General features: G+C 58.5%; 2 protein-coding genes and 1 long non-coding RNA gene across 10 annotated transcripts in view; all 3 read right to left on the reverse strand.

Moving 5' to 3' along the window:
- Nucleotides 1-945: 945 nt before the first annotated feature.
- Nucleotides 946-1668, reverse strand: LOC140264917 (uncharacterized). The gene is made up of 3 exons (XR_011906152.1): nucleotides 1599-1668; nucleotides 1156-1245; nucleotides 946-1059 (listed from the first exon to the last, which is right to left on the reverse strand). It is a non-coding gene; the product is annotated as an uncharacterized lncRNA (long non-coding RNA).
- Nucleotides 1669-2936: 1268 nt separating this feature from the next.
- Nucleotides 2937-21300, reverse strand: LOC140264912 (patatin-like phospholipase domain-containing protein 6). 8 transcript variants are annotated; one of them, XM_072360809.1, is made up of 37 exons: nucleotides 21188-21296; nucleotides 19556-19625; nucleotides 19421-19483; nucleotides 18856-18940; nucleotides 18522-18604; nucleotides 18315-18412; nucleotides 18063-18203; nucleotides 17765-17924; nucleotides 17087-17167; nucleotides 16242-16370; nucleotides 16089-16169; nucleotides 15876-15996; nucleotides 15721-15804; nucleotides 14657-14763; nucleotides 14379-14567; nucleotides 13846-13923; nucleotides 13527-13732; nucleotides 13280-13411; nucleotides 13084-13207; nucleotides 12890-13003; nucleotides 12132-12207; nucleotides 11897-12037; nucleotides 11388-11451; nucleotides 11150-11318; nucleotides 10484-10666; nucleotides 10281-10399; nucleotides 9841-9997; nucleotides 9294-9410; nucleotides 9125-9194; nucleotides 8124-8240; nucleotides 7672-7788; nucleotides 5802-5950; nucleotides 5576-5728; nucleotides 4733-4849; nucleotides 4350-4446; nucleotides 4151-4260; nucleotides 2937-3359 (listed from the first exon to the last, which is right to left on the reverse strand). In XM_072360809.1, the coding sequence occupies exons 2-37, from the start codon at nucleotides 19592-19594 to the stop codon at nucleotides 3294-3296; spliced, it is 4137 nt and encodes a 1378-aa protein (XP_072216910.1). In that variant the 5' UTR covers nucleotides 19595-19625; nucleotides 21188-21296; the 3' UTR covers nucleotides 2937-3293. The 8 variants fall into 8 exon arrangements, 7 of the variants coding, with proteins under 7 accessions (XP_072216910.1, XP_072216911.1, XP_072216913.1 ...); XM_072360810.1 differs by lacking the exon at nucleotides 7672-7788 and having other exon boundaries at nucleotides 19421-19499; XM_072360812.1 differs by lacking the exon at nucleotides 8124-8240 and having other exon boundaries at nucleotides 21188-21295.
- A 719-nt stretch (nucleotides 21301-22019) lies between these two features.
- LOC140264911 (mucolipin-1-like) overlaps nucleotides 22020-25510 on the reverse strand; it is a gene marked incomplete at its 5' end in the record, with an annotated part of 7868 nt that continues 4377 nt past the window's right edge. The window contains 7 exon segments of the mRNA XM_072360808.1: nucleotides 22020-23204; nucleotides 23687-23820; nucleotides 23913-24128; nucleotides 24365-24382; nucleotides 24384-24488; nucleotides 24761-24862; nucleotides 25337-25367. Coding sequence (XP_072216909.1) covers nucleotides 23168-23204; nucleotides 23687-23820; nucleotides 23913-24128; nucleotides 24365-24382; nucleotides 24384-24488; nucleotides 24761-24862; nucleotides 25337-25367 — 643 coding nt within the window.

The following is a 25510-nucleotide window of genomic DNA, read 5'->3' on the forward strand; positions in this document are numbered from 1 at the left end:
GCCCCTCTCCATTACCCCCAGCATCCTAAATTGGGAGAGACCCCATAGAACCCCCCCCCCGGACCCCTCTCCATTACCCCCAGCATCTTAAATTGGGAGAGACCCCATGGAACCCTCCCCCCTGGACCCCCTTCCCCCATTACCCCAACTGGACCCCTGGCATCCTAAATTGGGGGAGACCCCATGGAACCCCCCCGCTGGACCCCCCCCATCACCCCAACTGCACCCCCATCATCCTAAAGTGGGTTAGACCCCATAGCCTCCTCCCCCCCCCCCCCCAACACCACCCCCTAAAGTAGGGGAGCCCCTAAAGTGGGGTAGACCCCTATGGAGACCCCCCCCCAACCTTATTTATTAAGGGGGGGGGCCCTTAGCACCTGAACCCTGCCCCATTGTTGCCCCCCAAAGTAGGGGAGCCTCTATGGGGACCCACGGTACCCAAACCCTGCCCCAGCATCACCCCATAGGGCTGGAGAACCCCCACAGAAGCCCCCCCCCCACTGCTCCATCACCTTTACTCTACCCCAGCAGCCCCTATAGGCCCCATGGAGACCCCCAGGACCCCAATTGTGTCCCCAGCATTGGATCAACATCCCCTAAAGTGAGGGTACCCCTATGGAGATGAACCCCAGTATCATATCCCACTATTGGGGAGCCCCCAAAGGAACCTCCCCCCCCAGCACCTTAACTCTACCCTAAGTCATACCCTGAGGTGGGGGACCCCAACAGCCCCTATAGTCCCCATGGAGACCCCCTAGGACCCCAGTTGTGCCCCCAGCATTGGATCAACACCCCTTAAAGTGAGGGTACCCCTATGGAGATGAACCCCAGTATCATATCCCACTATTGGGGAGCCCCCAAAGGACCCCCACCCCCCCAGCACCTTAACTCTACCCCAAGTCATTCCCTGACCCCACTGTTGTCCCCCACAGACCCCATACTCACTCTGCCTTGTCCCAAAGGATAAGAGGAACACATTGAGCAGCACCGAGACCCCCAAGACCACGGCGCCCACCGTCACCAACCTGTCGTGGGGGCAGCTCTGCCTCCTTGGGGACACTGCGGGAGGTGACAATGGGTCCCCAATGGAGAGGTAGGACCCCAGGTTTGGTTGCCTTGTCCTTATGGGACCCCCCACACACACACACACCATACCTGGGGGGGGGTCAGGTGGCTGCTTCTGGGTGATGGGGGGGTCCAAAGGCTCATAGGGGTTCTCCTCCATAGGGTACAGGTCACTGCAGGCTGTAGAGGGGACAACACTTATGGGGGGGGATCCCCTCTTCCTCCCCTCCCCCCCCCAAAAACCCTGAGCACCATAATGAGGGGTTCCCCACCATGTTGGGACCCCCCCCTCCCCCCTCCTTGGGTACTGGAGATGGAACTATCTGCCCCATGGGGTCTTCTATGGGCACTAGGGGGGGGGTCTCTGGTGCCCCCCCCCAATGGTGACACTGTGTTGAGGACCCCTCATTGGGCACAGGTGGGCACTGGGGGGATGGAAATGGGGGGGGAGGGGGGAACCCACAGCCCCCCCCCCCGTCTGGGTGTCAGCACCTTAGTAACCCCCCCCCCCCCCCTTTGGTGTTGCCCCCTACCTTTATCCCCACAGGGTCCTGTCCCCCATTCCTTCCCAGCCTCTATGTTGCCATACATTGTCCCCAATGAGCTGTCCCTATGTCTGTCCTTGTTGATAAGGGGATGAGGGGGGGGAGGGGACAGGATGTGCCCCCCCCCCCCCCACAGGATGGACCTCAAAGGGACCCCCCCCTCATCCCCACACACACCCCAAGGATGGGCTGATGGGTGCTGGAGGCTGCACCCATGGGTGCAGGGTGATATGGGGAGAGGAAGGACTTAAGGGTGAATGGGGGGGGGACACCCATATTGGTATCCATAGGGGGGACACCCATATTGGTATCCATAGGGGAATCCATAGGATATCTCCCCCCCTCCTCCCACCATGCCCAGGCTGTGTCCCAATTGGCCACTGCATCCCCCCCCCCCAGCACCCACAGTGCAGCTGGGGGTCCCAGGGTGACAGAAGGGGGGTCCTTGGTGGGTGGGTGGGGGGGTGAAGGGGTGAGGGATGAGGGGGGGGCAGGACACCCTGCTGGGCTGTGCAGGAAGAGCTGGGTGCTATCAGCATCCGGCAGCCTCGGCCACAGCACCCGGCTATGGGGGCACCGCAGTGGGGGTGGGGGGTGATGGGCGTCCTGTGGGGTGATGGGCGTCCTGTGGGGTGATGGGCGTCCTGTGGGGTGATGGGTGTCCTGTAGGGCGATGGGTGTCTATGGGGTGATGGGCGTCCTGTGGGGTGATGGGTGTCATGTAGGGTGATGGGTGTCGTGTAGGGTGATGGGTGTCAGGTAGGGCGATGTGTGTCCTAAGGGCTGATGGGGGTGTCCTATGGGGTGATGGGTGTCTCGTGGCTGCTCTGTGTCCCATAGTGGTGCTGGCTGCCCTATAGTGGTGCTAATTGTCCCATAGTGGTGCCAACTGTCCCATAATGGTGCCGGATGCCCTATAGTGGTGCCAGCTGTCCCATAGTGGTGCCAATTGTCCCATAGTGGTGCCAGCTGTCCCATGGCACTGATGGCTATCCCATAGTGGTTCCAGCTGTCCCATAGTGGTGCTGACTGCCCTATAGTGGTGCCAGCTGTCCTATATTGGTGCCAGCTTTCCCATATTGGTGCTGGCTGCCCTATAGTGGTGCCAGCTGTTCCATAGTGCTGTCAGCTGTCCCATAGTGGTGCTGGCTGCCCTATAGCGGTGCCAGCTGTCCTGTATTGGTGCTAGCAGTCCCATTGTACTGGTGGCTGTCCCATAGTGGTGCTGGCTGCCCTATAGTGGTTCCAGCTGTCCCCATGTCACCAATCCCCCTCCCCCCCCCTCCCTCCTTTCCTCTCTGGACAAACAAGGCCGGGTTCGTTTTTAAATAACAATATAATTAAAAACCAAAACAACCAAACGAACCAATATTATACAGCAGTTGGTTCCTCCCCACCACCAACCAGGTCGGCCCTATAGTAACCAGACCAGGCCTCGGAAGGTGGGAGGGATGGATTTGGGCCAGTGCAACAGTATAGGATGAAGGGGAAAAAAGGAGGGTCCCTGGAGCCCCCCCACCCCACCCTGTGTCCCCATCACTTGGGGACAACGATGGGGACAGTCCTGGGTGAGGTGGGAGCTGAGCCCTGGTTGGGGAAGCAGCCATAAAGAAGGGTTGGGGGGAGCCCCGGGGTGCGGAGGTAGTGCTGGGGGCTGCTGGGGTCCTGCAGTGCCTTCCAGGTTCAGGTTGGGGACGCAGAAGAGGGTTGAGTTGAGCTGAGACGCTGCCGTAGGGTTTGCTCTTCCTCCTGGAGGAGAGAGGGGGACGTTCTGGGGTGGCGATATTAGGATAAGGATACTGGAATTGGGGTTCTGGAATGGGAGTAAGGATGGTAGGATGGGGACACTGGGATGGGGACACTGGGATGGGGACACTGGGATGGGGACAATGGGATGGGGACTCTGGGATGGGGACACTGAGGTGGAAACAATGGAATGGGAACATTGGGATGGGGGCACTGGGATGGGGACACTGGGATGGGGTCATTGGGATGGGGACACTGGGATGGGGTCATTGGGATGGGGTCACTGGGATGGGGTCATCGGGATGGGGACTTTGGGATGGGGACATTGGGATGGGAACATTGGGATGGAGACACTGGGGTGGGGACACTGGGGTGGGGACACTGGGATGGGGACTCTGGGATGGGGACACTGAGATGGAAACAATGGGATGGGGACATTGGGATGGGGACACTGGGATGGGGACATTGGGATGGGGTCATTGGGATGGGGTCATCAAGATGGGTACACTGGAGCATGGATACCAAGATGGGGATGTGAGGACATATTAAAGACAGGGAATCTGGGATGGGGATGCCAGGATGGGGACACCAGGATGGTGGCACTGGGATGGGGGACATGAGGATGGCGATACTGGGATGGGGAACCCCCAGGACACCCCATTTCAGTGATTCCCCACAACCCGGGGACAGGAATTACCCCACGAACCCCCATGTATGGGGTAAGGGTCACCATTAGGAGCCCTAAACCTGGGGTCACCCCATTTAGGAGGGTCTCTGTGGCCGTGGGCACTCACAGCCTCCGTCACGCTGGTTCCGGGCCATTCAGTTGGGGCGAAGGCTTCTTCCTCACCCCGTGACAGCTCCGGCCCTTCGTCCTCATACTCAGTGAGGTAGTCAGACTCCTCTAAGGGGAACAGGAGGGAGGGGGAAATAGAAGAGGGTTTTAGGGTCTTGATGCAGCCCCCAGCCTCGCCCTATGAGATGGGTGCTCACCGTCGGCGTATCCATCTGATGGGTAGGGTTTGGCGGGCTCAATACGGGAGATGATCTCTGCCAGGTCTGTGAAACCAGCGCTGGGGTACGTGAGCACCTATTGGGGATTAGAGGGGGGGAACATGGGAACGGGGGTCTGTGAGATTGAACCCCTAAATGGGAGACGGGGTGAGGATGGGGGATGTGAGATGGGTGATGGGGTGGAAGGGGGCGAAGAGGGACAAGAGTTGTTCAGGGGTGACAAGGGAGGGGATAAATGGAAGAAGGAAGGGATGAGATGGAGAGGAGCGGTGTGGCCCAAGGGGGGTAAGGGGATGGGTGCCCTGGCACAGGCCCCCATGCAGCCCCTTGTTGCCTACAGACCTTATTGCCACCCTACTCACGTCCATGCGTTTGCTCTCATAGAAGTCGGCCGAGCGCCGGTCCTTCACCATGTTCTCAATGATGTCACCCCGACTCCAGCCATCAAAGACCACCTTGCCGTGCTGGTAGCCCACATCCTACCATGGGGATGGTGGGGAGAATGGTCACAGCCCATTGGTGGCTTGGATACACCCAACGATGGCTTTGGATGGCTCAAAGGATGGCCCAAGCACTCAGCTGATTGGCTGTGGCACCCCAACTCATGGCAATGACATTCCAACCAATGGTAAAGAGCGCCCAGATTTGCCTGGGGCACCCAATGGTCAGGAAACCTTAAATGATGAGGTGGGGACCATGAATGGTGACCCAAGCACATCAAATGATGGCCAGGATGCTGCAAATGATGGTCTGGACAAGCCTAGATGAGTCACTATGTGATAGAGCACATAGATGATGGCTAGAGTAACCAAGTGAAGGCTAAGAGGGGCTGGGGAACACAGAAAATGGCCAGGACACCCCAAATGACAGCCTGGTGCACCTCGTTAATGGCTGGGGCACCCAACCCAATGAGCTGGGCACCATAACTCATGGGCCAAAACACCCTAAATGGTGGTTGGGACACCTAACTCATTGCTGGTTGATGAAACATGATGACCAGGACACAGGATTAATGACTTGGGTGCTCAACAAGTGGCCGGGACACCTCAATTCATATCTGGGCACCCCATTAGCGGCCAGGAGCCCCGTTAATGACCAGGACGTCCCCAAGCGATGGCTGAAGAACCCACCAACCAACCCATGACGTGGGACACCCCATTGATGGTCCAAAGCCACCCCTCCAGCCTCCTCAGCCCTTGACTCACATAGATCTCATCGAACTTGCCGAAATCCATCGTCTTGAAGCGGTCGATGGGGGGACGGATGTACTCACAGTACGAGCTGGACTTCACCACCTCCAACTGCCTCACACACGATACATACGCCAACCTCGACTGGATCTCCGCCATATCCGGCACCTGCAAGGAACGTGGGGTGCTCAGTACCCTCTGCTGGCCCCATAGGTGCCCTCACCTTCCTTTCCTCCTTCACCTTGACTTTTTCAGCCCATGGGTTGAGGCGTTTCCAGAGCAGCCACCAGCCCGACAAGCTGTCCCCATAGTTGCACAGGTCCGTCTCATCCTGGCTTCCCACGTCGATGGCAATCACCGTCTTGGCACCCATGTTGCGGGCGATGTCAGCTGTGGGGTGGGGAAGGAAGAAGATAGGTGGGCAGCTCCATGGTTCCCCCCCCCATGAGACACCTCAAGAGGAGTAAAAGGGCAAAGGACCATTCCCAACTATGGGCCGGACAGCAAAGTCATGCTGGGACCAGTGAGAGGAGGGGGACAAGCAATGTCCCACAGGCACTGGATTTGAGGGCACAACGTGCTGGTGGGGAGCAGAGCAGCGATGCACTTGTAGGGGTGATGGAAGGATGCAGGCAAGCTGCAGTGTCTGTAAACGTGGAGGAGCCCCAGGAAGATAATCCGGTGCTGAGGACACCAGGAGATGATTCAAGGTGGATGGGGATGGGTTGAACAGGGAGGAGGATGGAGGTGCCCCGTGGGACATGATGGGAGCTGAGGACATCAAGAGGGAGTGGGGAAGAAGCTGGCTTGCATGCGAAGGAGGATGGAGATGTTCCAGAAGAGCACTTGGTGCCAAAGACACCAAGAAACGTCATTCAGGAGCACAAAGGTGACCCAGGAGGGCACCCAGCAGATGACGTAGGACAGAGGGAGGTGGCAAATGGAGGATGGAGATGTCCTGGGGAGGAAATGTGGTGTCAAAAACACCATGAGGTGGTGGGCAATGCCACGCATGGCACAAAGGGGATCTGGTGCTGAAGACACCCAAGAGGTGTTCGGAAAATAGATGGCTGTGTCTTGTCACTTGAAGGACACAGATGTCCAAAGAGGGCACCCAGTGCTATGGACACCCTGAGATGATGCAGGATGGAGGGAGTTGGCTGGCACATGCAAGAGGATGGAGATGGCCTGGGAAGGCACACGGTGCCAAAGACATCAGGAGAGGAGGATTGAAGTTGGATGGAAGTGGGGAAGGAGTGCGGGAGAGCACCCAGTGCCAAGGACACCAAGTGATGACACAATATGGAGGGGTGTTTTTTGTGCATGAAGGATGATGAGAGGACACCCATCGCTAAGAGAAGATGCAAGATGAAGGGCTGCACCCTGTGTGCCATAAACATGAAGATATCCTTGGAAGCAGAGGCCAACAAGGCCCAGTGCAAGATGGATGGACGCCTTTGGCACAGGAATGAGGATGAAGATGCCCCAAGAGGGCACCCAACACTGAAGGCACGAACAGGCAAGTCAAAACTAGATGGGACAGCCCAAATCCAGCCTCAGCGTTGCCTTAAAGAGCATTGAAGCCCCATCCCGTGATGGCCGCATGGTTCCAACCCAACTGCCCACCACTGAGGCTGGACCCGGTGACCAAAAGCCAATGCAAGATGGATGGATGCCTTTTGTGCAGGAATGAGGATGAAGATGCCCCAAAAGGGCACCCAACACTGAAGACATGAACAGGCAAGTCAAAACTAGATGGGACAGCCCAAATCCAGCCTCAGTGTTGCTTTAAAGAGCATCAGAGCCCCATCCCGTGATGGCTGCATGGTTCCAACCCAACTGCCCACCACTGAGGCTGGACCTGGTGACCAAAAGCCAACGCAAGATGGATGGATGCCTTTTGCACAGGAATGATGAAGAAGATGCCCCAAGAGGGCAACCAACACTGAAGAAACCAACGGGCAACTCAAAACCGAGCCGGATAGCCCAAATCCAGCCTCAATGGTAGCTTGAAGAGCACTGAAGCCCCATCCCGTGGTGGCCAACGTGGCCCCAACCCAACTGCTCACCACCGGGACCGGACCCGGTGAGGGCGTTGGGATGCTACTTGCCTGGCAGGTTGTTGATGTAACCCCCGTCCATCAGCAAGTTGCCGTCCTTGGGGTCGCAGAGGGGTGGCAGGTACCCAGATAGGGTCATGCTGGCTCGCACGTACCGCCAGAGCGAGCCTGCGCCGGCGGGGAACAAATGCAGTGAGCACGGCTCGCCCTGCGCCTGCCTCAGCCCCCCAGGGGGCTGCCCCTCACCCCTGCCCTTGCCCAGGGATGTCTGCACCCCACGGGGGTCCAGCGGGCACCCATGGGTGGCAGAGGGGCCGTTTGCAAAGCTCCACCTGGAATGGGATACGTGTGATTTGTTTTGGGTTGTGGGGTTTGTTTGTGGTTTGGGGTTTTTTTTTTGGAGGGATGGGGGGGTTGTTTTCTTGAGGATAAACAAAAAATAAAACAAAAGAAAGGAGCGTTTCTGAAGGGGAGCCGGAGGCCCCGGAGAGGGAAATGCTGACCTGGGACATTGTTAACATAGCAGCCGTCCACGAGGCAGTGGCTGTCCTTGGGGTCGCAGAGCGGAGGCAGGTAGGGGGTATAGGAGGCACTGGCTCGGATGTAACGCCAAAGACTGCCTGCCAGAGGGAGAGGAACGGTCATGGGCATGGGGGGGGGGGGATGGGATGGGATGGGCACAAAGCTCCTTTGTGGGCAGGTAGATGTGATTGCAACATCAGGAGGGAGTCGTGGTAGGGACAGGCTGGGCTGGGGAAGGATTAGGGGTGGTGAGCGGGGATTAGTTGGTGTTAGAGGGTGGGGAGAGAGCCATGCTGCCTACAAGCCACCGCGTTCGCCCCATGGACGGCTCAATGTCCCAGGTGAGCTCTGGCACCAGGCAAGGATGAAGGGCAGCCACTGCATTGTCCCCATCACCACCAGCACACGGTCCCCACCACCATCACCACATGGTTCCCCTCATCATGATGTCCCCATCACCACCACTGCATTGCCCCCATCACTGCCACCGTGTGGACCCCACCACCACCATCAGCATCATGTCCCCATCATGATGTCCCCACCACCGCCACTCTGTTGTCCCCATCATGACGTCCCCATCATGATGTCCCCATCGCCACCACCATCAAGACAGCTCCGTCACCACCACCGTATTGTCCTCACCATCACGTTCCCTTCACCACCAACCACCCCCGCAGCGTCCCCAACAGGACAGCCCCACACCCCCATGCTGTGAGTGAGGGTTACTGGGGTTAGTGGTGAGCAGAGGTGTTAGAGGAGATGTGCACACTGTGCTGGGTTGCAGCTCTGCATCCCAGTTCTGTCCTTGTCCCCACCTGGGACGTAGGAAATGGCCAGGCTCCGGTATGGAGCTGAGCTTTGCTGGTCACCAGCACCGGGACACCAGCACTATCTGGGTGACAGTGACAACGTTTTTGGGGTGCCAGTGAGGAGATCTGGTGGTGTCACAGAGCATCCCCTATGGGGGGGGGGGAGCTCTTACCATCCGTGTGCACCCGCATGGCTGAGGCCGTGATGTCTGTTGTGACGTTGAAGTAGGGAAGCCAAAGGTCCTGTTGGGGGACAAGAGGAGGTGGGTGACACTGTGAGGACAATGGCGGTGCAATGAGGGGGAAGACAGCTTGGGACCCCCACACTGGGGTACAGCCCACCTCGATCTGCTTGTCCTGGAAAACTTTGTTGATGCTGGCGTTGAAGGCTGAGCCCGAAAACATGGAGGTGATGGGGTAGGTAAGGTCCAGGACGGTCGCGAACACCGAATTCATGCACTGGAGGGGGAGGAAGAGGAGGAGGAGGAAGAAGAAGAAGGATTAGAAGGAGGCAGGAGAGGAGGAAGGAAGAAGATGAGGAAGGGGAGGAAGAGGAGGAGAGAAGGAAAGAGGAGAGTAATGGGAGGAAGAGGAGAGGAAGGAGAAGAGGAAAGAGGAGAAGGAGAGGAACGGGAGGAAGAGGAGAAAAGTGGAGAAGGAGGAGGAGGAAGGAGAAGATAAAGAGGAGGAGGAAGGAGAACAGGAGGAGCAGGAGGAAGAAGAGGCAAAAGAAGGAGGAAGAAGGAGAAGGAAGGAGAGCAGAAGAAGAAGAAAGGGGAAAAAAAAGAAGCGAAAGAGGAAGAAGAAAAAGAGGAAGAAAAAGAAGAAGGAAGTGCTTTAGAAACACCCTGAGTGACCGCAGATGCTGCCCGTGGGGGATGGCACCAACCTTGGCCCACTCGCGTGCCCGCTGCTTGGTGCGCACAGCGCTGCGCTCCTCAGCGTACAGCGCGCCGATGAAGGATCCGATGGAGGTGCCACCAACCATGTCAATGGGGATCCCCGCCTCCTCCATCGCCTTGATCACCCCAATGTGGGAGCAGCCCCTGGGGAAGGAGAAGGAGATGGGGCAGGAAAAAGAAAGAGGGATGAGAGCGGTCACCAGTGTCACCAGTCACTCAACCCAACTGGGTTCACCCATCCTCCCATATGGGATCACCCATCCTCCCATATGGAATTGCCCATCCTCCCATATGGGATCACCCATCCTCCCACATGGGATCATCCATACCCCATATGGGATCAATCGTCCTCCCATATGGGTTCACCCATCCTTCCATATGGGATCATCCATCCTTCCATATGGGATCACCCATAGGGTGCACCCACCTGGCTCCGCCACCACCCAACACGAGGGCGATGGTGTTGCCAGTGAGCACCCGCGCCAAGCGGGAGAAGTCGCTGTGCCGATCGGCGCTCTTGGCGAACACCTTCTCATACATCTCTCGCTGTGGGGACGGAGAACAACTGGTGGTGATGACAGCAGAGCCACGGGGACACTTGGGTTGGGGACACACCATGGTGGCACCTACCAGCTTGGTGGGGCTGCGTCGGGAGAAGACGCGACGCGGACACTTGATGTGCAGGTGGCCCGAGCACCAGCTCCGCATGTTGAGCCACTCGACGGTGCGTGATGGGCTGGGACCATCCTCACGGTGCAGGAGGACCAACTGCTTCAATGCACGCACTGCTGTGTTCTCCAGCATCTGCTCCAGCTGTGGATAACACCAGCTGTTTGGTATTGGGTTGTCGGCATCACATCCACCCCATACGGCATTGGGTTATCTGTGCCATGGCCACCCCATTTGGCATTGGGTTGTTCCTACCACGGCCAACCCATTTGGCATTGGGTTGCCATATCACGTCCACCCCATTTGGCGTTGGGTTGTTCCTGCCATGGCCACCCCATTTAGCATTACGTTGTTCCTGCCATGGCCACCCCGTTTGGCATTGGGTTGTTCCTGCCATGGCCACCCCATTTGGCATTGGGTTACCACATAACATCCACCCCGTTTGGCACTGGGTTGTCTAGGCCACGTCCACTCCTTTGGTGCTGGGTTATCCATCCACATTACCCACACAGCACTGGGTTGCCCACATCACGCCCACCCCATTTAGAGTTGAGCTGCCCCTGCCACATCCACCCCATTTGGCACTGAGTTGCACCTACATACCCACCTCAGCACAACCCCCCTCACCTCTCCTAGCGCTGGCTCCTGGTCACCCAACCCAACGATGAGGATGCAGTCTGCCTGCCGGATGCAACGCACGGTCCAAGGCGTCAGAGTGCAGTCAGTTTGGTAGAGCACGATGCGATGGATGTCTTCTTGTTGGGCCAACCAACCCGACAGGCGGTACTCATGGATGCTAATGGGATGGAGGAGAAAGATGGCACGGCACTGGGGCACCGCTGATGCCCCTTCTGATGGGGGTTACCTGTCCAGTGCTGAGGAGCCAAGTCGGGCACGGATGATGTCACTGGTGAGGAGCAGCGTGGGACCTGGGAGAGGTGGGGATATGGTCTGACCGTGGCTGTGGTCAACCCACACGTGGTTGTGATCACCACCAAACCAAAGTTGCCACTGTTTTTGTGTGGCCACCTCAACACCATGGCGCTTTAGTCACCAGCCTGACATGGTTGCCATCGTCTCTGATCACCACCAAGCCGTGGTCCACCACTGCTTTATGGCCATGCCATTCCAGTCACCACCGAGCCATAGTCAACGCCACCACATGGCCACCACAACACCACACGGTAACCATCACCATTCCAAGCCATCCTCATTACTGTGTGTTCACTACCAAGCCATTAGGATTCCGGTCACCACCACCAAGACGTGGTTGCCACCATAATGCCTTGGGGTTCTGAGTCACCACAAGACCACAACCAGTGGCATCTCACGGGGCCACCGCAGTGTTGTGGCCACCACCACGCCAGCGCTCACCAATGGCATTCAGCGCATGCTTGAGCTCCAAGGTGAAGGCAGCCATGGGCACGTCGTCACACACCGGCAGCACCGCCACTGTTGACAGGTTACTGGTGGGGTTGGTGGGCTCCGAGCTGGAGGCCATGCCCAAACCAGAGCCTGCAAGAAGAGAAGATGCAGCAGTGTGATGCCTCAGAGAAAGGGACCCCCTCAACAACTTGTCCTCGTTGTCCATCCTCCTTTTGGGACCCACCTGCAAAAGGGCCGCGGAGCTGCTGGAGGTTTCCCAAGATCTTTTGGCTCAGGAGGTGAATGAGACGGGTGACAACCTGTGGGACAACAGCAGGGACGGCCGTCAGGACAGCTTCCTGGGCCAGAGACACGTCAGCACCACGGAGCAAGACCAGGAGAGCACCCTGTGTGTGTTTTTGGGTGCTGTCATGACTACCTTGGGGATCCTTGGGGAGAACATCCCCAAAGGTTACCAGCCTTTCTCCCCCAACCAGCCTTAATCACTACTTTAATTCTTCAAGATGGAATGAATGAGCATCAGAGCCATTAGTTGGGATGCCAAACGTGCTCCTTCCCCAAGAAGGATGAGCAGAGCAGACCCTGAGACCCTATCACCACCACAGCAGGTCTCCAGCTTTCAGCAGGATCAAGCCATGGATGCCACCAAACCACGGTCATTGCTGCCACCACCATGATGCAGAACCATCATAACCTCCACCCCACGGCCACCGCTGTCATCACAGCCATCCTGTTACCACCTTCACACTGCAGTCCCTTAAATACCCCAGCCAACAGTATCACCCCAACCTCTAAAACATCATTTCTGAGCTTGGTGAGGCATCATGGCTTCACCGAGGGCGGTTACATGGCTCAACTCTTCTCAGTTTTGGGTTCAGAATGGATCCATCCCATTAACCCATCCCAACAGTGGGGATACAGTTGGGAACTCCCAGCACAACCCAATTTCCCCCCTAAATCAAGGCAAGATTTTGGCTGTACCTGAGGATACCGACGCTTGATGTTGTTCAAGGTACCTTCGGGCAGCTTGGCCAGCTCCGTATCCCGGACCGCGTGCACCGTGGTGGCACGGGGTTGCCGTGTAAGAGCTTCCACCTGGAGATGATGGTAACACACACAGATGAGATGTAACACCAAGACGTGGCACCCCAGCCCTGTCCCAGCAAGGTTCTCACCACACCAATTAGGTCCCCGCGGCCGTACTCCCCAATCAGCTCCTTTTTGCCGCTGCCCTTCTGGATGACGGAGCGGAGCCGCCCGTTGAGCGCGATGTAGGTGCAGTCTGACTTGTCACCCTGCCTGGGGACACCATGGAGGACATCAGCTCTATGGCTGGGTCCTCGTTGAGCCACAAAAGTGTGGGTCACCCACCTGTAGAGAGCCCGGCCTGCTTCCACCGCCATCCAATCGATGGCAAAGTCCATCTGGCGCACAAAGGGTGACATGCGGGTGACCACGGTGTGGGCGACGCTCAGCACCACGCTGGGTTGCTCCCTCATGATCCTACAGACCAACAGCAGCTGAGGGACACGGTGGTGACCCCCCTCGACCCCCTCCACAAGGAAGTGCCAACGTAGGTGCTGAGCTGCGTCCACCCTTTGTTGGCGTTGGGACTCACTCATAGAAGTCGGACTTGGAGATCTTGAGGAAGGTGCAGTCACGGTTGGCCTTGATGGTGAAGATGAGGGGCTCACCAGTGAGCACGGCCAGCTGCCCCACCATCTCACCGGGCTGCGTCAGGAAGAGGCAGACATCCTCGGCCTTGTCGATCATCCTCTGGTAGACGTGTAGGCAGCCCCACAGCACAAAGTGGAGGCTCACGTCCTGTCAGAATGACTCTCCATCACCAGGACTCATAGGAGGAGCAGCACCCCATAGAAACACAGGGTAGGGGGGAGCAAGACACTGCACTATTCCCCCCCAAAACCCAGACCTACTTGGTCCCCTTGACGGGCAATAACCGTCCCAGCTTTGGCGTGATGAAGCAAGACGCGGTTGTTGAGCAGAGAAGGGTTCTGGGGGAAAGAAGGGTGTCACACAAGGTGATGGGGGCCATGAAAAAGCCACAGAGGGGCACCACGAGATGACTGGGACCACGAAATATCCATGTGAGGCCACCATGAGGTGATGGGGTCATGAACATCTATAGGGGGCCACCACGAGGTGATGGGGGCCATGAAAAAGCCATAGAGGGCCACTACAAGGTGATGGGGACAATGAAAAAGCCATACAGGGCTACCATAGGACAATGGGGCCCACAAGACAATGGGGACCACCATGGGGCAACAGAACCACCAAGAGGCCACAGGGGACCACCACGAGGTGCCAGAGACCCCCTGTGAAGCAATGAGGTGACCACCATGAAGCCACAAGGACCACCACAAGAGACCGGGGAGCACCACGAGGTGACCCCTAACCAACCCTGAGGCCCCAGGACCTCTCCCTGCACCGCCTCCATTGGGGACCTCACCTCCACCTTCATCAGCTTGACCAACTCTTGCTTGGCAGCCTCAAAGATGGCGCTGGTTTGGCGGCCCTGGTAGGGCTCAAAGGGACAATCCACCACAGCAGCCTCATCCTCACAGCTGTACCTGTAGACACTTGAGGGCTGCTCCTCCACCGTCACCGACTTACGTTCCTTGGGTTCATGTGAGATGGACTGAAGAGGACAAGGGACGGCTCCGGTGTTTGTTTGGTGTTGGGGTGGATATGGATGGAAGGAGGATGTGGGGGGAGACCCGATCCTACCCGAGAGAAGGCAGCCAAGGGGCTGGTGCTGTCCTCCTGCAGCGATACTGAGATGCGGCCGCGCTCGTAGGCCATGTCAAAGTCAGAACGGGGACCCTTCTGGATGCCTGTGTCCCACCAGAGAGGGGACAGGGTGGTCACCAGCAGCACAAGGTGAGCAAACATGGGGTAGGGAGAACCAAGGGGAGGCATGCATGGGGCTGAGGAAGTGGGGGATGTATGACCCAGAGGGGATGCACAACCCCTTGGAGGATGGAAAACTCCACGGGGGAATGTACAACCCTATAGAGGATGGATGGCCCCATAGAGGGATGCACAACCCCTTGGAGGGATGTATGACCCAATGGAGGATGCATGGCTCCATGTGGAGATGTACGACCCTATGGAGGGTGTATGGTCCCACGTGGAGATGTATGACCCTATGGAAGGTGTATGGTCCCATGCGGAGATGTATGGCCCTATGGAGGGTGCGTGGCCCCATGGGGGGATGTATGGCCCTATGGAAGGTGTATGGCCCCATGTGGAGATGTATGACCCTATGGAAGGTGCATGGCCCCATGGGGGGATGTATGACCCTATGGAAGGTGTATGGTCCCATGTGGAGATGTATGGCCCTATGGAGGGTGCATGGCCCCATGGGGGGATGTATGGCCCTATGGAAGGTGTATGGCCCCATGGGGGGATGTATGGCCCTATGGAGGGTGCATGGCCCCATGGGGGGATGTATGGCCCTATGGAAGGTGTATGGTCCCATGTGGAGATGTATGGCCCTATGGAGGGTGCATGGCTCCATGCGGAGATGTATGACCCTATGGAGGGTGCATGGCCCCATGGGGGGATGTATGACCCTATGGAGGGTGCATGGCTCCATGCGGAGATGTATGACCCTATACAGGGTGCATGGCCCCATGCGGAGATGTGTGACCCTAAGGAGGGTGCGTGACCCCATAAGAGGATGTGTGACCCAAGAGAGGATGCACAACCCTCAGCAGGTGACACGGTACCCTGGGGGGGCGATGCCCAAGCCTAAGGGACCCCCCTCTTTCCTCCAAGCCCCCACCCACCCGAGATATCCACTGGCATGGAGATGCAGCGGCTCAGCGGCGGCGGCGCAGGGCTATCCAGACCTCCAGCTTTCAGTGGCTCAACTGCAGGGACAGACAGTTGTGAGCCCCCCTTGCTGTAGGCTGGGGACCAGGGGAGGGGTCCAGAACCTTACTGAGCTCTGTTGGTCTCTCCCTGCCCTCCTCAGCAGCGCCAAGACCCCGTTTGCCATGACGGACAGGGCTGGTGCGGGTGGCGTGGCTGGGCTGAGGGAAGAGCCGTAGCGGCTGCATCTCCTGCATAGGGACAAGGAGAGAGTGGAGCTCGGACTCTTTTGCCCGTTATGATGGAGGATTCCTATTTCTCAGCCTCCCCCCTCCGTGCTTACGTGGCTGAAAAGCTCATTCGTCAGCCCCAGGTAATTGTGCAGCGCCAGGAAGGTGACGCGCTGCAGGCGCACCATGATGATCTGCAGGGATTGAGGAGGTGTCATTGTCCCCCTGATCGACCCCAACGACGCCCCCAATAGGGTCGGGCTCACCTGCACCACCCGCACGAGGCTCTCGGGGTATTTCTCAAAGACAGCTGAAAAGGCTTCAACTGGTAAACGAAGGACAGTCGAATCCTCTGCTGCCCTTGCGCACACTGTCCGGTACGGTCGCTGGTGACCCTAAGGGACAGCAATGGTGGAAGTGTCATTGCTGTCCTAGTAGGAGTGATTTCTGGCTGGGATTGGGGACAAAGGATCAGGGCGGTGAGGTTTGGGAATGGTCGTGGTTGGGTTGTGGGATGGCTGTGGTTGGATTTGGTTTAAGGGATGGCAGTGGTTGGGTTTTGGGAGGGGCCTGGGGATGGTTGCGGTTGCATTCGGAGATGGCCATGGTTGGAACTGGAAGGGTATGGGGATGGACATGGTTGGGTTTGGAAGGATTTGGGGATGGCCATGGTTGGGTTTGGGGATAGCCATGGTTGGAATTGAAAGGGTATGGGGACGGCCATGGTTGGGTTTGGAAGGATTTGGGGATGGCCATGGTTGGGTTTGGAAGGGTTTGGGATGGCCATGGTTGGGTGTGGGTTAGGGGATGGCCATGGTTGGGTTTGGAAGGGCTTGGAGATGGCCATGGTTGGGTTTGGGGATAGCCATGGTTGGAATTGGAAGGGTATGGGGACGGCCATGGTTGGGTTTGGAGGGCTTTGGGGATGGCCGTGGTTCGGTTTGGGTTAGAGGATGGCCATGGATGGGTTTGGGGATGGGGATGGGCATGGTTGGGTTTGGACAGCCTTGGTGATGGCCATGATCAGGCTTAGGATTCTTGTGGACAGCCACCATCAGTTTTAGTTATTCTTGGGGACCACAATTGTTGGGAACAGCTGCGGCTCCGGTACCGTGATGACGTCGAGGATGCTGAGCAGGCTGTGCACGCTGTCTCCAGGGAACACCTCTTTCATCACTGTCTCCTTTCCATCCTGCACAGCACAAATCCCTCCGTCCTTCACAGCCCCATTTCCATGGTGCCCCCATCCCATCCCTGTCCCCATCCTGATCCAATTTCTGTCCCCATCCTGATCCCATCCCTGTCCCCATCCCGATCCCATTCCTGTCCCCATCCTGATCCCATCCCTGTCCCCATCCTGATCCAATTCCTGTCCCCATCCCGATCCCATCCCTGTCCCCATCCCGATCCCATCCCTGTCCCCATCCCGATCCCATCCCTGTCCTCATCCTGATCCCATCCCTGTCCCCATCCTGATCCCATTCCTGTCCCCATCCTGATCCCATTCCTGTCCCCATCCTGATCCCATCCCTGTCCCCATCCTGATCCCATTCCTGTCCCCATCCCGATCCCATCCCTGTCCCCATCCCGATCCCATCCCTGTCCCCATCCCGATCCCATCCCTGTCCCCATCCCTATCCCATCCTTGTCCCCATCCCGATCCCATCCCTGTCCCCATCCCGATCCCATCCCTGTCCCCATCCCGATCCCATCCCTGTCCTCATCCTGATCCCATTCCTGTCCCCATCCCGATCCCATCCCTGTCCCCATCCTGACCCCATCCCCTCACCGGCTCAGTGAGGAGCAGCTCCAGTTTGCCATCTTGCAACACGTAGATGCTGGTATCGGGCTGACCGGGTCGGAACACATAATCCCCTTGTTGACACTGCTGGAAAACCATGTGCTTGCAGAGCTCCAGGAACAGCGGCTTCTCAAAGTGTCCCAACACCCTACAAGGGATGGGGACAGCAAGGTGACACGATGCTGACGGGCACCAAAATGCCACCCCTACAGCGACAGCAGAGCACAAAACCAGCTTTGAGGATGGGGGAACAGCGGGGATAGAAAGTGAATGTTATGAGACTGACCGGACGTTTTTAAGCATGTAAAGAACCTCGGATGGGAGGTGAGAATTGGCCACATCGAATTCAGTCAGGTCAGCTTCCAGCACTGACGGTGGGGGCTCCTTTAGCTGCAACGTGGGCAGCTCCTTCTGGATGCGCAGGAACCTGAGGGGACAATAAGGGGACAGTGAGGTGACATTGAGGTGACATTGAGGTGACAGTGAGAGGACACGGGTCTCTACCGTCACCATCATCCCCAACCCAGAGACACTTCACTTCTTGGCAATGTTGAGCATTTTAAGCTTCTTCTTCATCCGCGGCCGAGAGGTGCTGGAGATGGTGGTGTCCACCAGGGAAGAAGTGGATTGGGAGACCTGATGGGGGACAACGAGACGCCATTTTGAGTTGTGGTGACATCAAGGAGTGTCACCCCCCCCCATAATGGTGACAAGAGGGAGATGACACCCCCCCCAATGGAATCACCTTCCTCATGATCTTGCGCCCGTAGAACAGCATCTTGTCCCTCTTTCGGAAGCGATATTTGGGGGTCTCCTGTGCTGGCACCTCTGGAAGGTGGGGAGGAAACAACGCTGTCACCCCACTCGCCACCTTCTGTGTCACCTCTATGTGACATTCACTTGGCCCAGCTTCCCCCCCCCCATATCCTCCATAGGGGGAAACTGAGGCACAGGTTGGTATCGCAGTGTCTCTCTATGTCAACTTTCCCCCCTTGGTGTCATGGGGGGGAAACTGAGGCACAGTTTGACACCAGAGTGTCCCTCTGTGTCACCCCCCCCCCCCCCTTGGTGTCACTCACCCTTCAGGCGCAGCCGTCGGAGCAGCAGCACGATGCCAATGGCAACGAGGATGGTGAAGCCGAGGCTGAGCATCGCCCACAGCACCTGGGGAGGGAGAAGAAGAATGAGGTCCCCCCATGTCCCTTCATTGCAATGTGGCACTGCCATATTGGAGGGACGGTGGCCCTTTTGGGGTTAAGAGCCCCTCAGTGGTGCTCAGCAGCAGCACAGCATCCCCCAAAGCTGTAGGGGGGGTTAAAGCTTGTGTCCTTTGAAACACAGGGACAAGTTGGTGTCCCCATTGGCTGCGCCTTGGGGACATTGGCCACAATGACGTGGTGACATGTTGGTGCCCCCCCAGCAGGGCACGAGGACAGCTCTGTGTGCCCATAGGGATCCTCAGGGCTGTGTCCATTACAGCAACTCCAGCACCTTAATTGGCTCAGCACCATCAAAAACTGACACTATGAGACCAAAGGGAACGTCTATACATCCATATACATCCCCCTTTTTGGGGCTGCGCTTGGGGACACTGTCCCTAATGGCACAGGGGGACAACTCGGTGCCCTTCAAGGGGGAACTCACCGTGCTGGTTGAGAGCTGATCCTCAGCAAAGAGCTCAGACAGGCTGCTTATCAGGGACACATCCTGTGGGGACAAGAGGCTGAGCCTCAGGGTTGGGGACGTGATGGTTGTCAGCCGGTGGGGACATTGTCCTACCTCTGCCTCCTCCTGTGGGTCCAACCCGCTCTGCCCCATTTCCTCTGTGGGGCTTTTCCCATGCAGAAATCTGCCAAAAGAAAGGGGGAAAAGTAGAATCTATTGTGGGATACGAAGCTTAAGGGACATAGAAAGGAAATCAGGGGGGTGGTGTGTGTGAATGGGGGTGAATTAGGGGTGGTTGTTGGGATGGATACGGGCTGTAGCAAAGGGGGGGTCCCCAAGGGGGTCTCCATGGTGCTGGGTGGCACAAAGTGAAGCTGCTGTTGGAGGACTTCTGTGTCCCCATAGGGAGAAACTGACACAGGCATTACATCAGCTCCGGAGGCCTCTGATGTCCCCATGTCACTCGGTGTCACACCCCCCCCCAGCACCCAAAGGGGACAGTGACACCCCCTCCCCCCCCACAGCACCCAAAGGGGACCTTGCCACCCCCTCCCCCCCAGCACCCCAAGGGAATAGTGCCCACCCCCCCCCACCAACACCCAAAGGGGACAGTGCCCCCCCTCCCCCCCCAGCACCCAAAGGGGACAGTGTCATCCCCTCCCCCCCCAGCACCCAAAGGGGACAGTGCCCCCCTTCCCCCCCCAGCACCCAAAGGGGACAGTGACACCCCTCCCCCCCCCACAGCACCCAAAGGGGACAGTGCCCACCCCCTCCCCCCCCAGCACCCAAAGGGGACCTTGCCCCCCCTCCCCCCCCAGCACCCAAAGGGGACAGTGTCCCCCCCTCCCCCCCCCAGCACCCAAAGGAGACCTTGCCACCCCTCCCCCCCCAGCACCCAAAAAGAACATTGCCCCCCCTCCCCCCCCAGCACCCAAAGAGGACAGTGACACCCCTCCCCCCCCCAGCACCCAAAGAGGACAGTGACACCCCTCCCCCCCCCAGCACCCAAAGGGGACAGTGCCCCCCTTCCCCCCCCACAGCACCCAAAGGGGACAGTGCCATCCCCTCCCCCCCCAGCACCCAAAGGGGACCTTGCCCCCCCCCCCCAGCACCCAAAGGGGACAGTGCCCACCCCCTCCCCCCCCACAGCACCCAAAGGGGACATTGCCCACCCCCTCCCCCCCCGTCCTTCTCAAGGACACCCCCAATCGGTTCCACTGGGGATCGGCAATGTCACCCACTGCCACTGGATGGGGGGGGGGGGGGGTCGGAATAAAGGGCCCATAAGGTGCCATTCGCCACCACCAGAGGCTGTCAATGCCCCTCCACCCCCTCCCGAAGGTTCCTGCCCCCCCCCCCACAGTGCTAAGCCCCACGACCCCCCCCCCCCATGATTGATGCTGCCCTCCCCCCTTTATATTTCATCTCCCTCCCCCCCCCCACGGTCAATATTGATCCCCATAGACCCTACCTACCACCCAAACCCACTCATCACCCCCCCCCAAGGGCTAATACCCCCCCCCCATCCATATTCCCACCCCCCCATATCCACATACACCCCCCCACCTTGGCTAACATTGCTCTCCTCCAGCCCCTTTTACCCTCCCCCCCACCCCCATATTAACTATTAACCCCCTTAACCCTCCCCTATACCCACCCCCAGACCCCCCATAGGGGTATTAAACACCCCCAGACCTCCCCATAGGGGTATTATCCCCCCCCTCAGACCCCCCCCATGGTACAGACCCTCTCCTTGCAGCACTTCACCCCCGGGAAGTCATGGTCCCTTTAAAAACCACCTCCCTCGCGTCTCTCTATGATGACGTCAGCGGAAGTGGAGGGGGGGGTGGAGACGCCGCCATCTTTGGAAGGTCAATTGGGGGGGGGGGTTAAATAATGCAGCTGGTCTTTAGAGCGGAATGCTGGTTGTGACGTCATCACGGCGCGCCCCACCAGATGTTCCCATCCCCGGCGCCATGATGGGAGTGGCAATGGAGGGAGGAGACTGGGCCCAGAAGGCTGACCCCCCCAAGGCGACGACCCCCCCCCCCCAACCCCCCAGGCCAGGCTTATGGACCCCCCCAAGGCGACGACCCCCCCCCCACCCCCCACAGACCAGGCTTACGGACCCCCCCACGCGACCACCCCCCCCCCAGGCCAGGCTTACGGACCCCCCCAAGGCGACGACCCCCACCCCCCACCCCCCCAGGCCAGGCTTAGGGACCCCCCCAAGGCGACGACCCCCACCCCCCACCCCCCCAGGCCAGGCTTAGGGACCCCCCCAAGGCGACGACCCCCACCCCCCCACCCCCCCAGGCCAGGCTTACGGACCCCCCCAAGGCGACGACTCCCAGCCCCCAGGCCAGGCTTACGGACCCCCCCCAAGGCGACGACCCCCACCCCCCCAGGCCAGGCTTACGGACCCCCCCAAGGCGATCCACCCCCCCCCAGGCCAGGCTTACGGACCCCCCCAAGGCGATCCACCCCCCCCCAGGCCAGGCCTATGGGCCCCCCAAGGCGACGACCACCCCCCCCCCCGACCTGGGGTTGACTCCCATAGAGCACAAAGGCACCACATCCCCCCTCAGCTGCTTTTATTCCCCCACTCTCTGGCTGAGAACGGCCACAACTCGCTGCACAAATGAAAACTGCCTTTTCAACCCCCCCTCCCCCCCCTCCCGTCAATCACATCCCAGCCTCGATATGGGCTGATTTTAGCCTTTCTCAGTACATAACGGTGCCTGGAACCAACAGCTGGTGGCTGAACTGCAGCATAAAGCAGCCGCAGCCCCCCCCCCATAAAAGACAAAGCAGCCCTGAGCCCCGGGCTGTAAACACGCGGCCCTGAGCCAACAGCACAACAGAGCAGCCCCTAATGGGGGCAGGAAGCCACAGCTGGGCGGGGGGTGGGAGGGGGCAGAGGGATAAGACAGGCAGCTGCAGCCCTTTGGGCCTCAACAGCCCCTAATGTGGGTGTAGGGCCTGAGAAGGCCTTAAAGTGGTTGTAGGGATGAGGGATGGAATGAGGGATACAACCCCAGCGTATGCACAAAAGGGGCTCATATGGGAGCTGGTGTCATCACGGCTCGTCCCACTCCTTATATCCGAGCTGTTGATGGACCCCCAAGTGGCTGAGAGGCTGCAAGGCTTTGGGGTAAAGCCCCAAGTGGTTCCTGATGCAGCTACAAGGAAGCTGGGCTGCAGGATAAGGGTAAAGATACGTCTCCAGTGCAGCCAAAGGGCTGTGGGATTAAGAGCAGGATGAGTCCCCCAGGGCGCTGCAGGGCTCGGATACGAGGCTTTAAGTTCAGGATGTGACCCAATGGCAGCTGAGCTGGGCAATGAGGGCAGAGATGAGTCCAGGCCACAGCTGAGGGGCTGCAGGGCGTCAGGGTGAAGCATCAACCAAGTCTTCGATGTAACAGAAGTGGGGCTGAGCCCCCCTTAAAGCCCCCCATTAAAATACAGCTGAGGGGCTGCAGCCGAGCTCCTGCCTTGCTGCAGTTCAGCACTCAGAGCATAGAGGCACAGCATCCATCCAGGGGACAGAAAACCAAGCACCCATCTGTGCTCCCCCCTGTCTAGATGGGGTGGGGGGGTGTTTGTGTCCATCTCTTCTTGCTCCTTAGCAGTGCTGAGCCCCGAGTCATTAAAAGCAGATGCTACAATAAATAAAGGCTTGCAGCCAGCAGGAACGTCAGGCATCTCTTGTGCTGGGATCCTCCTTCAGTTCACCAGCATCGCGTTGTCCTGTAGAGGAGTCCTGCAAGGAGACAGACACAGCTGGGGTGAAATGATGGAGAGCAAGATCCGTAACAGAGACAGCTGGAGGGTGGCAGGGAGCCACGAGGGTAACAACACCCAACCAATGGCCATAAAGACAGGCAAGGTGTCCCCAAGGCCATTTTGGGGACAGCAAGATGGATGTTGGCATCACAACAAGGCTGGAAATGACAAATCCACGTAGCAATGGCTGGGCACAAGGGCCAGCAGCTCCCAGTACATGGGATTGGGATGGGACAAGGGGGCTGGGATGGGACAAGGGGGCTGGGATGGGACAAGGGGGCTGGGATGGGACAAGGGGGCTGGGATGGGACAAGGGGGCTGGGATGGGACAAGGGGGCTGGGATGGGGCAAGGGGGCTGGGATGGGACAAGGGGGCTGGGATGGGGCAAGGGGGCTGGGATGGGGCAAGGGGCTGGGATGGGACAAGGGGGCTGGGATGGGTAAGGGGGTGGCACTCACCGTTCACAGCAGCAGAAGATGGAGCAGGTGGAGGCGCTGTCGCGGCGGTACTTGCCTGACTTGGGGCTGTCTTTGCACTCCGCAATGTAGGCGTGGAGTTGGGACGATGCGGGTGTTTCACCCTCACATTGGTGCTGCAGAAACAGAGAGGGGGGGAAAAAAGAGAGCAGAGAGCACATCAGGTGCACTGAGAGAGAGGAGAAGGATGGAAGGGATGTGGTCTCACCTTGATGGTCTCGTAGGAGCCGGTGATGAGGGCGATGAAGAGGCTGAGGACCATGTAGATGAAGAGGCTGATGAAGGTGTACAGGTAGATCTGGCTGAAGAGCCAAACCAAGTAACTGTTCTGTTGCATCTCTGCGAAGGTGACGAACATGTCAAACATGTCGTCCCCGTTGATGAGAGAGAAGAGACATTCGGATACCATCGAAAGGGAGCGGAACTGGGATGGGACATAAAGCCACCGTGTCACCTCCTGTCCCTTTCAATGCCAGGCTCCCAAAAAGCCATTGCTCCTTAACACCCTACAGAGCAACTATTAAGGGTGCCTCCTTTAACCCACCAACCCCTAAAGCAGGGCTACATCTCCCCCTAAATCACATCAGGGCATCGCCTTGAGGCAGCATGGAGGTGGGTGAAGCCCACCCAACCTCATCACATGGGAGCCCAGAACGGCACCTTGACGTGGTACGGTCCCCAACACGATCCATCCACAGAAGCAATAGCCCAGGTAGATGACAGCCACGCAGCAGCAGAAGCGGATGACGTTAGGGAGGGCCACCCTCAACGTGACGATGAGGATCTGGGAGCCAAAAAGCAGCAGGATTAACCTCCGTCCTTGGTGGCAATCAGACAGGAGAAGGGAAGGGGACCCATGAGTTGAGTGAATGGGGGATAAATGGCTGGTCCAGCATCCTATGGGACTCCACGGTGCCCACGCAGAGCAAGGCAAGGAGCTGGGGACACGTAGAGCAGCCATAGGATGGGCTTTGAGCTCCACTAGTTGTCTCTGTGCTCACAGCCAACCTTGGGAATGTCCCCCCCTTCAAGTGACCCCCCCCAAAAACCACTTACATTGTACTTCTGGAAGAAGGTGAGGTAACGAATGACCCCAACCCAAACCAGCAGCGTGGAGGTGCCCAGCAGGATGCTGCAGACATCGTAATCTGCAAAGTTCTGTAGGGATAGAGGTGATGGAGGCCTGAACCAGAAGGAAAAGGGGATTCGGGGGTCCATAGACCCCATAGACCCCGAAGAGCAACAGTCACCATCAGAGCATCGCTCACATCAGCTCAGTGCGCTGCCAGAGCCCAGCAGTGGCTGCTGCCTCTTGCCATGTGGAAATGTCCCCTCCCCAAAGCAAGGGGACATCCACACCAGCAGCCAAAACACACTCAGGGTCTGCATGGCCCCCCCTCCCAACCCTACCTTGGGCCCAATGCCCCCCAGCCCCCCACTACCTTGGGTTCAACACCCCCCCCAACCCCCCTAACATTGGACTCAATGACCACCAACCCCCCCCAACCTTGGACTCAACGCCCCCCCCCCCCAACCTTGGGCTCAATACCCCCCCAACCCCTCCTACCTTAGACTCAACACCCCCCCACCCCTCCCTAAGTTGGGCTTTATACCCCCCACCCCCCTCCCTACCTTGGACTCAATGCCCCCCAATGCCCCCTTCCTTGGACTCAATGCCCCCCACCTCTCCTACCTTGGATTCAATGCCCCCCCCATCCCCTCCCACCTTGGGCTCAATGCCCCCCAACCCCTCTTACCTTGGACTCAACAACCCCCACCCCTCCCTAAGTTGGGCTCTATGCCCCA

Source organism: Excalfactoria chinensis, unplaced genomic scaffold (genome assembly GCF_039878825.1).
Source record: "Excalfactoria chinensis isolate bCotChi1 unplaced genomic scaffold, bCotChi1.hap2 Scaffold_342, whole genome shotgun sequence".
In the NCBI taxonomy this organism is placed as follows: Eukaryota; Metazoa; Chordata; class Aves; order Galliformes; family Phasianidae; genus Excalfactoria; species Excalfactoria chinensis.

What these genes read in the sequence shown, in the direction of transcription:
- LOC140264912 (XM_072360809.1), bottom strand. Translation starts at nt 19,594, where the DNA reads ATGGGGCAGAGCGGGTTGGACCCACAGGAGGAGGCAGAG. An exon ending in ATCAGCTCTCAACCAGCACG is followed by an intron (nt 18,941 to 19,420) that starts GTGAGTTCCCCC and finishes CTCCCTCCCCAG; the next exon opens with GTGCTGTGGGCGATGCTCAG. An exon ending in GGCGCAAGATCATGAGGAAG is followed by an intron (nt 18,413 to 18,521) that starts GTGATTCCATTG and finishes GTCCCCCATCAG; the next exon opens with GTCTCCCAATCCACTTCTTC.